Below are 10,920 nucleotides of genomic sequence, written 5' to 3'. Positions count from 1 at the left end.
TGTTTTCCAAGTACGCCATACATTTTAGACAATCCAGATGGCGGTTCTTTCTGATGTTAATTTACCCAGTCAGAAAAACATTTTGTAGAATGATTAAAATCGGTTTCTCTGTTTTATGAGGGTGCCTGAGAGCATACATCAAGCACTACAGCTGCACAACCCTATTTTAATAGCACATGTGGTCTTGCAGAGCCCCATTGAAACAAATGAGAGACACATCAGCAGTGTTTTGAACAATATAGTGGTTTATCAAGAGTCTGATAAACCTATTTTTGCTGCATGCATGCAAGTACCGTAGGTGGCTGGGGGGGTGTTGTTAGGCTTCTGGCATGCCACAATAGATGAGTAGTGGGCTGCATGTGACTTGGTGGGTTTACCCTTTGTGTAGTCTGGGAATACATTTATTTAACTTGATGGGTCACACCTTGTTCAGTCCTGGAATAATGCCATATGTTTATTTGAAAGGCTTACTGTTTTCTTTAAATCTGCCTTATACACTGTTCAGGACATTGCTGTTTTATTTGGTTTGCAACAATTCTGTTACCTTGCATGGCTATGTTTGGTGTTACAGAGTGAGGCATAGCATGCACAAAACACTCACTGCTTTAGATTTTTATGATAGTAGAAAACAATAGGAAGTGCTGGGTTGACATATTACATAAGGAGAAGGCAAATATAAATCTTCTATTTATTGAAATTAGTATTGAACTCAATACAAGCCATGAAACAGCTGTAAAAACATCACTTATAAGACGCTGAACTACTAACTGCTATAGCCACTGTTCTGCAAATCCTGCTTTTTTCCAAGATGCTAAATAAAAAGGTTTTTTAGAGAGATGAAATCTACAAATTAAGATATTTGGGTCTTCCTGGCACTGAAAAAGATAATATTGTATAATTCTGGGAGGAAATGTTATGAATTTGTTGGATTTTGTTTGCAGTATATGTGAAATGCATATTTGTTTCCCTTAGGCACAGGGGATAGGACCAGTTTTAATTTCAGTCTGTTTGTTTCATTTCAGGCCCCCATCCACAGCAATGTCTATAGCAATTGCTGGAGAACCAGAATCCCTAAATGAAGACAGAAAAGGAGCAGAGAATACAAAATCATCACATCTAACTATATCAGGTAGGGAGCAATGCTATGGTAGAAGCCTGGGGAAAATAAAAAAGAATAATTTCATTTAGATAAGTGGCAATGCCACTTAACGCAGGCATCTCTTGGTATTAGAATATAAGTTGAAAACTGCACTTTGGCATAATTGTTTTCATACGGAGTCTATCTACAAAAAACCTGCTCAGGTATAACTAAGAGGTGTACCTCAGGGATACTATGCACATTTAGGAAAAGCATTGCATCATTTCTGAGAGCTCCTAGTGTGGTACATGATTGAATTCTCCACAATTTGAAAACCTTGTCTACAGAGAGCTAACTTGTTTGGGGTTTGATTCCTCCTCCCTGCAGCACCAGTTGTGCAGATTGTTCTTAATATGGGGCAGTTTGAACACTTACAATTCCAGCTTGATTACCAAGATCACTGTAGGAACTTTACTGGTTGTTCCTAGAGTTGGTGAAGTTTATCTGATGTCCACAAGACAGAGCCTTCAGTGTCAGTATCATTGGCCCAATACTATGAAATACTTTTCAAACAGAGATTTAATAGGTGCCTTCTGTAATAAATTTAAATATTTGCTGAATTTTTTATGCTGCTAGGCTTATGAAGACAATTAAGAAAAAAAGCTTTCTGCAATAGGTAGCCAGCAAACTGTGGCTTTTAGTTTCTATGTGGTTTTATTGTATAGATAATTGCTGTAAACCACTTTGATTTTTAAAAATGAAATTACAGTATACAAGTGTGTTGTTTTTTTAGTAGGGGTTGTGCTGTGCTCCTACTCACTCCACTCACCAACACACACACACACACACACACCCGCACGATTCATGTTGAAGACGACACATGGTAGCAGAAGTGAAATATTTTATTGTGGGAAGATTGCCTCACACATGAGGCTGCTATGGAATGGAGGGGGGGGAGTTTAAAACAGCTTATTTTTCCCTTGCACTGTCTCTTCCTTCTCATTGTACTCGAACAACTGCAGAAGTTTGAGTAAAGCAGGGATGGAGAAGCACTGGGGAGTTTGTTTTTTAAACTAGTGTAAAACAAGGAGAAATAACAGAGATGGGTACAACACAGAAACTAACATCAGAAAGCTAACACAACAGAACCTTTCCCTACTCACTTCTTGCTGTACTCAAACCTTGTTTTAAACAACCGCTCCCCAACCCAGTGTCAGCACCTGCTCACTCTACTCAAATCTATGTCATTGTTTAAAATTGCCACTATTTCATCGCAGTATTTTTCCATCCCTGCTTTATTCAAACCTCTGCTGTTGTTTGAAGCAGCCACTCTCTCCCTGTCAGTGCCCCAACCTTCTCTCTCGCATGCCATGACCACTGGTGTTGTGCTGTCTGTCTTCTCTTTTGCTCCCATACACCAACCTGACTTCTTACAAGTCTGAATTTGTGACTTACTTATTTATTGCATTTATGTCCCAGGTAGAATACACTGTTCTCTCCTTCCTTATTTAATCCCCACAATAACTCTTTGAGGCAGGTTAGGCTGAGAGACAGTGTCTGGCCCAAAGTCACCCAGTGAGTTTTATGGCAGAGTGTGGATTTGAAGCCTGGTCTGTCAGGTCCCATTCCAGCACTCTAACCACTACACCACACTGGCTCTCATTGTGATGTGGCGCAACAAATCCTCCAATTGGGGTTGCACAATGACCACCTTACAGTTTTTCTGTATATAGGAAGGAAGAAGTAGAATTGTACAATCTCAGGAGAAACAGTATTATATGCTTTTTCTGCGTATGTAGATCAGTTCTTCATTATTAGAAATTACCAATCTCAAGTTTGGTGTTGGCTTTTTAAAAAAAAATACAGGGACATATAAATGACCCACACATGGCTGAAAATCCATTAGATCAGGGTGTCTTACTCTCTGGCCATTCTGAAATATGGCAGCATCTGATGCGAAGTTCAAATCTTAGCGGTAAGAAGAGGTTCTTCCCTGATCTTAGTTCTGTGGTGCTTAGTGCTAAGGTTGGAGAGAACAGATTTCCCACCTGACTTCATATGACTTTAGGGTGACTGCCAAGTTAGAATGCTTTGCCCAAAATGACCTTGATGGGATTCAAATTCAGAGATCTGGCAAGCCTCATTAAGACCAGGAATGGAGGCTTCCCACTGCTGCATTAGATAATGTTATGGGTGCAAAATATAGCCCCTTCCTAGCCATTTGTGTTGTGCTGATAAAAAGGGATGTGGCTAATCTCTCTTCACCCAATCAAGGAACTAGCAGAAATTACCCCTCTATCACTATATAGCCCATGTCTCCTACATAAAAACTCTCTAATCTTTCTCCATTTCAGCTCTTGACCATTTAAAAAAATTATATCAGGAAAACAAAGTAGTCAAAACTACACAAATGATTTGAAAACCTGGTGCAATAATTTCATCTGCATGTTACTTCCTTGATATAATGAGAATTACCCGCTGAAGAAAGTGTATGCTTTAAGCAAGTCTATCACTACTCAATGTGGACGATTAATCTGAGGAAGTAATTTGGCAGCAGTGTTGCTTGATCTTCATTTTTTGCAGATCTCGCAACCAAGAGCATGTCTCTCCCAGATGAACTTGGAGCATGTGGGCATTCTAGAACCTCCAGCTATGCAAGTCAACAGTCAAAAGTTTCAGGTAGGAGGTTTCTTGATGTGCACTATTAATTACTTAAGTAGATTTAGCAAAAAAAACCCACAACCCTGTGAGATTAATTTCCTGCTTTTTTATAAGCTGTGATGGATTTACAGACAATATAAGTAAAAATAGGAAAACAATTTTAACAGCAAAGGCTTTTATGTGGAAGCCATTTTAAAAGCATACCCTTGACATGAATTACAAAAATGGTCAAAGGGGTAGGCATTACTTTAAAAAATGCTACTCCTGTGTTTTAACTGCGTTGTCAAATTAAACGGCTAACACTTTCTACTGAACTTCCGTTATAGGAAAAGCTTTATTTCCAAGGGACATGGGAAGCTGTTTTATACTGACCGAGTCAAACCATTCGTCCACCTAGCTCAGTATTGTCTCTACTGACTGACTAACAGCTATCCACCAGGGTTTCAGACAAGGTACATTCCCAGATCACAGGGGTTGATCTTGGGACCTCCTGCATGCAAACCAGAAGCTCTAACACTGAGCTACGGCCCTTTCCTTAAAGGGGAATTCAAATATGTCAGGCTGCTGTTTAAAATACCAGGAGCAATGCCAATTAAAAGGAAATGTCAGTGACTAATTTGTAACTAGAGTGGCAAAGCCGAAGTGAAGGAAGACAAACTTGCGTTTCTTTAGTGAAATGCAAGCACTTAAAGCAAATTATTATGCTTGTTGAAGGTTAGCCACCACTGTTGAGTCATCAGGAAGCCCCAAAGATGTCCCCGGGGCATTGTGACTTTTGAGGAGCTACACATGATGCACAGAAAAGTCAGTCAGAGTGAATTGGGGAAGAGATTAGTCAGAGTAGTCAAAGAGACTGTTTTAAAAATGTTACGCTATGAACCACCCTGAGACCTGTGGATATAGGGCGGTATACAACAACAACAACAATAATAATAATAAATAATACATAAATAAATAAATAACCAAATTGCCGTTTTAATTATTTCTTTGAGCCCCTTCCCTGGAAGAAGTATATTAAGCAGAGAGTTAGCCATACAGGACAAGAAAGGAGCAAGTTTTCCCTTCATAATCTTAACCAATATATGTTCCATGGGGACCCCCAAGGGCTTTTGGCCTATCCTCAGTCCCCCAATAGTCTTTCCCCTGGATATCTGTAGAAAACAAGCCTCAGCTTGTTAACTAGCTGTCCTAAGTGGTAATGAACCTAGATTGCAATGCCAGTGTCTTGGTGCAAGGAATGACTTCCAGATTCACAGCAGAGCTCTGAGGAAGAATTTTCTTCTGTCCCCTTTGCCTTAGAATAGGTAAAAGCTGCAATCTGATTGCCTCTCATTCTATTAAGTCCCTTTCTCCCCCTGTCCTAAACTTAGATTCAATTGTCTCATTTATATATTTAACCCAGTAATCTGGCCCAATCTGAACACTTGTGTACTTAACTGTGATAACCATACAGTCTTCCCCTGCCTCCATTTTTCTCCTTTCTTCGTTGTGCCTATTTCTAGATTAGAATTGCCTTGGGAACACAGACCTAACTCCTTATTCTTTGTAAAATGTCATGTTCATAGATGGTCATGTGCATCTCATTGTTTAATTATTATTTTTAAGTTATTTGATACTGTGTCTGCCTCTTTGATGTACTGTATTTGAAGTAAAATTATTTTCTGATTCTCTCACTAACCAAATGATTTCCAAATATTTGACACGAGTGTCATATTCAAGGTAGAAGTGGAAACCAAAATCCTGCAATTCAGCGAAGTATAAGCCTTGGCATCAAAATAGTAGTTCTGAATCATTCTCTTCTAGGGTATAGCACCTGCCACTCCAGATCATCCAGTTTCTCTGATCTCTGTCATAAGAGAAATACTTCTGTGGGAAGCACATCAACTGGTATAGGTAGTATTCTGGAGCCATGCGAAGAAGCTGAAACCAAAAGCACTGAAGATAATTTGGAAGTGCCCGTGAAAGACACAACCTCAGAAAAATTCATCAGGTACAAGACTTGCAAAATACTTTTTCCAGTTTGCTCAGGTACTTCTGCAGAAATATTTTAGAATTGCACAGTGATCTAAATGTTATATACAATAAATATTTCATAGGCACCCAGTGAAACAGGATTCTGTGGAATCACAGCTAAAAAGGGTTGATGCCACCAGAGTGGATGCAGACGATATTGTTGAAAAAATATTGCAGAGTCAAGACTTCAGTTTGGACTCAAGTGCAGAAGGTTTGTAAAGCACAGGGGGTGGGATGGGGGGAAACCTGATTAAATTATTGGCTCCAAATTTCCTCATTCCTCAGTGGGCCTGTATTCCAAATGAGTTAGGTCCAAAGTGATCCTACCATGAGCAGAGAAGGCAACTCTGCTCACAGAAGGGAGGAAGGATCTGCAACTTCTGCTGACTCCTTTTTCTACTTGCAGTCTCCCACATCATTCCCAAGGGTTTCTGAATCCTGGGACTGGGGTTTTCATGGGTGCAGAAAGTTGCACCGCAAAGGAAAGGGGCAGGAAAGGTCCATTCCACAAATGGAGCTCTACAAGCTTATTCTTAGATCCAAGTCAAGTGTGATAACATTGCATGTTATGAAATTTGACTTTTTCAGAGGAAGGGCTAAGACTTTTTGTAGGCCCTGGAGGGAGCACTGCTTTTGGAAGTCATCACTTACCCAATAGGTATGTATACCAATTCTACTTATCTTCCCTACATACTACACAATAAGTAACAAAGACCACATCTGAGCAATTCTAAAATTTGGAAACATGCTCCAGAAATCATCTGGACATATCCTTTTGGTTTTGTTTGTATGTAATTTGAAAATTGAACTGCTCTTTCATGACACCTGACTACCACAGGCTTGTAATACTCACTGACCACCAGTAGAATTTTGAAATGCAACTTGATCATTAATGTTAATATATTTATAAAACATTTTAAACACCGTGCTGAGATCTGAAAAGCAACACAGTCCGTGTCCACAAGCTTACAGTCTAATGCACAAGATATAAAAGGGGGAAAGGGAGGGAACAGGAAAATTAGGAGTGAGGCTGATGATTGAGATGAATTCCTCATTTGATGTGAAAAGCAATGATAACATTCCATGACAACAGAATTATTTGTCCTGCTTGCCACTGTCATCAAGGCTTTCGGCAGACTTCTTCAGTTACTTGAATGCAAGGATTTATTTTAAAGGTACTGAGTGTCTATGACTCGCAGTGTCTTCAGTGCGCCTTTTGCTAGAAAAAAGGGTCTGCTGCTGTTTAAACAGTGTTCTAAAGAGGAAATTATATTTTTTTCCAACACTGGATTGAATTGTTGATGATAGTTTATTAATATATCTTTAATATTTAGTGGTTGTAATCTGATTTCAGTGTTACATATGGTGTCTGTGATTATCAATAGCTTACATGTGCATCAAAGCCTTGGCGCAGACCACAGCATAGTTTTTGGTTGGGAATCATGGAAAAATTGGATTGGATCCAGAATGTTGCTTGAATTTCAGTCCCTTGAAATCAGTGTTGAAGTTTAGTCGTGACCTAATGTGTTCCACAGAGTTCAGTGGAGTTTAAGTAAAACTAACTGAAGAATCCAACTTCCCAGTGTTCAAGCATGTGTAATTAAACCATTGATTCTATTTTGTGGGTATTTGTTTCAAATTAGGTAACATACTGGGCATAGAACTAGATGTTACAAGAGATACTCAAGTCTTCTCGGTCAAAAACAAATCAAGCTTTCTCTCATATAATATCTAAAAAAACTAAAATGTGTGATGTGGTAACATTGAGCCTTGACTTTTCTCTTCCCTTTCATTAGCTACCACTCACTTGGCCAAGAACATCACACATTGCAGAGACACGTAGGCTGCTGTGTTTTGAAAGCAGCAATTAGCTCTTGTAATAAATATCAAGTTTCCTCCTGTTCAAGAGTGTAAAATTCTGTTCCAGTATTTTCTACTGCCTTTAATTTTTCAGGGTTGGATCTGGAGCATATGAGCAAGTGGTGATTAAACGCTAGAGGAACTGGACTACAGTGGCAGAATTCTAGGAACTCCAGAACTTGCTTATTTCCCAATACTATTGAAGATGGGTGCTTCCAAAACGCAAGTTTCCATTGACCCGAGTTGTCGGATTGGGTTGCTCATACTGAAAGTGCCCTCTTCTGTTATCTACCTGTGGTATAAGGGCGAATTTTTCTTCTTTGAGTACTTTGCCAGCCATTGTGAATGTGTTGGTAGATTTGTTACATTGTTCTGTGTGTCAATCAAAGCACCTTTTTTGAAGATAGGACAAATGGTATCGGATTTGACTTTAATATGGTGAAATCAATTGTCGGTATGTAGAAATGCATTCAGTGATGTTCTCTAATTGCAACCTGGCTGCTGTTGCTTTTTAATCCCTTAAAAAGTCAAACACATCTATTTCAGTCCTTTTCTGGGAGTGAGAATCTTGCCTCTCGAGTATTGACTTAATTGTTCCTGTCTAACTAGAATTGCTACAAAATAGGAACAGCTGCTTCTGCTTCAAGGAAGTGAGCCAGTCAGCTGTGCTTTGAAAGAAATAGGATTAAATACTGCTACAAATGTGTGCAACTTTAAGGCTAAGTCACATGTGAGAACTAGTTTATTACTTAAAATGAGTGACTAGCTTTGACAAAATTAAATCTGTATGGTATTACATAGTCCTCACTGCTGACAAGATTTGAACCCTTAGTACAACTTTATAGTATTCAAAGATAATTCTTGCTGACATTTGGTGTGTACTGAAAAACAAAAGTACTACATCATAGGTGACTTCATTGAATAATAACCAGTAATGAAAAGTTTAGAGCATACAGTAGTATGTTGTTTAGCTCATACAATATTAAATCAAACCGTTTAACACTTAAAAGAGTGCCTTGTTCCTGAGGAAAAAGGAGGTCGGAACGATTTCTTATAAAGCTTTAAGAACAACCATTAAACAGCTAACATAACTGCTATATGCTTAAGCTGTCACGAAAAGCACTTTATATAATTTTCTTCACCCCATCTGAAACCAGTCTTGTATTTTAATTAGAATTGCTAACTCAGGCCCAGTGTAAATGAGGCATGGATATGAGCAAATAACTTACCTCTGTACTTGCTCCATTTAAAAGGTATTTGCCCTGTTCTACCTGATACACACATTGGTGTTTGCAACTGCCACACATGTGGTATAGTACAGTGCAGTGCTGGTCATACAGAATGTCTACATAGCTTGTTTTAAGTCATCTCATTTTAGTCCATTTCATTCAGCTGTTGTTAAGACAGAACTCATTGATTTCAGTGGAACTTGTGCAGATAAATAGTTCCTGGTACATATAAATTTGAACAAATGAAACATGTAATGTGCCTATGCAACAGTTTTGACAAAGCATTTTCTGACAACATAAACAGCCCATTTTATTTTTGTAAAGTTTTTTTAGGGATTTGGAGTGAAGGCTGCCAACAATTCAGAAACATATTGACAGTTAGTTAGTTAGTAGTGGACTTCAGATGTCAAAAAAAGTTAGTCACTAGAATTAATCAGTATCTTCAAAACAACTGAGTAAGCTAATGAGAGTTACTTGACCTGTGCAGAACACTGATGTTCATATGAATTCCCTAGAGTTGGTCAGTGTTTGTTATCTTTCTCAAGAAACAATGAAAGATTTAAGTTCTTAGCTAAATGAAGGAATTTTGTATCTTGGAGATATGTCGCAACTCATTCTTATTATTTAAATCATATGTGTGAATTGTTAAAATGAGAACCATTTCTTCTGTATTATGGTACCTGGAAGTAACTTGTCACTGCTTCATAAAACATTTTATTTAGCCTGAATTGTTCTAATTGAGTTCAAGTAAATATTTAATTTTTTAAGCTGCTTTGAAAATAATGCAAAGAGAATACACAACAAAACTTACTTTGAAACATACAGTGATCTAGATAAAATTGAGTTTGCCCTTAGTGTGTTTAAGTAAGTCACTAAAATAGTGTGCAAATATGTTGAAAAAATGCTAGTTCTAAAAAGTGTTGGTCCTAAAAGATGAGTGATTTGGAGAGAACAAATTGGCATAAGGGAGAAAGAACACAAGGGATAAAGAAACTAAGGTCACTAACTACAAAGGAACTATCATGTTCAACGTTCAATAAACTTTATGTATTGCTTGCTTACTCAAATGCAATGTTGGTCACTCCTAGTGTAAATACCTGCATTCCCTGACTTAATACACCTTACACAAAGGCAATTTCTCTTGTACCCATCACACTGGTAATTTTTTTGAACTCCATATGATAGTTCCATTAAACAGCTATTATGCACTTTAGTCAACTGAGCCATGTTAATGAAGTGATTCCATTTGTGTCCCCAAGACATGGGAAATGAACTTCATATTCATATATGGCATTCATTTTGTGTAAACTGTACAGTGATACCCAAAATTAACATTTTTTAGTAAAGTCTGATTTTTTTACCATAAAATACTTGATGTAAAGTGGTCTTACAAACTCAATAAAAGTTTTGTCTTCAACCTGCATTTTATGTGCTGTTTTTCTGAACAGAGAATCAAAACAACAAATGCAAAGGGTGTTTGCAATAGTACTGTAACTAATTTCACTTTATTAAATTAAAAGGAGCAAATGAATGGCATTCCATCTCCACCAAATTATTAGCTTGAAAAGGAGTGGGGTTATCTTTCCACTTCCTTCTTTCTAATAGTAAACAGTATGCCAAAAGAATACAGGCTAAAATTTGGAAGGAACTGTATCTCATTTTTAGGTTACTTCCCTGCAGAAAAAAGGCCCAAGACAGGAATAGTTCAGTTGTTTGGGTCAGGTGGTTTCCTGATAAACTTAAATCTTTTGTATTCCTTGTACTAAGTTTAATACTGACCTATTACAAGTTTAAAAATCCAAGATTTTTTTTGGTAGAACCAGGGCTCTTCCCTTTCCTAGAGAAGAGAATCAGTTAATGATTGAAGCCTCTCTAGCTCCAGGAACCTCTGTACAATCTAGTAGTCTGATTCAAAGGCTAGAGGAAATTAAACTGCATTTTGTATTGAGGCCTGACTTGCAGACATTCTGGAAAGTCAGCTTTATCTTCCTGTGCTAGGTTCACATTTTCTACCTGTGTTTATACCCCATCAGCATGATTAATTCCACTGATACAGACTGCTGTGATTTCTCAAAATGC

At 38.0% G+C, this 10,920-nt stretch overlaps 1 protein-coding gene across 2 annotated transcripts; it reads left to right on the top strand.

Annotated features, from left to right (window-relative positions):
• Positions 1-978: 978 nt before the first annotated feature.
• LOC308468936 (EEIG family member 2-like) lies at positions 979-10,258 on the top strand. 2 transcript variants are annotated; one of them, XM_081024258.1, is made up of 6 exons: positions 979-1,129; positions 3,662-3,757; positions 5,543-5,729; positions 5,836-5,963; positions 6,341-6,410; positions 7,707-10,258. In XM_081024258.1, exons 1-6 carry the CDS (start codon positions 1,039-1,041, stop codon positions 7,747-7,749), a joined length of 615 nt encoding a protein of 204 aa, XP_080880384.1. In that variant the 5' UTR covers positions 979-1,038; the 3' UTR covers positions 7,750-10,258. The 2 variants fall into 2 exon arrangements, with proteins under 2 accessions (XP_080880384.1, XP_080880385.1); XM_081024259.1 differs by lacking the exon at positions 3,662-3,757 and having other exon boundaries at positions 997-1,129.
• Positions 10,259-10,920: the final 662 nt, after the last annotated feature.

The sequence above is a fragment of the Podarcis pityusensis genome (assembly GCF_964106645.2).
Source record: "Podarcis pityusensis genome assembly, contig: HAP1_SCAFFOLD_959, whole genome shotgun sequence".
NCBI lineage: Eukaryota > Metazoa > Chordata > Lepidosauria > Squamata > Lacertidae > Podarcis > Podarcis pityusensis.
Note: the sequence above shows the minus strand (reverse complement) of the source record. Positions and strands in the feature narration are given on the sequence as shown.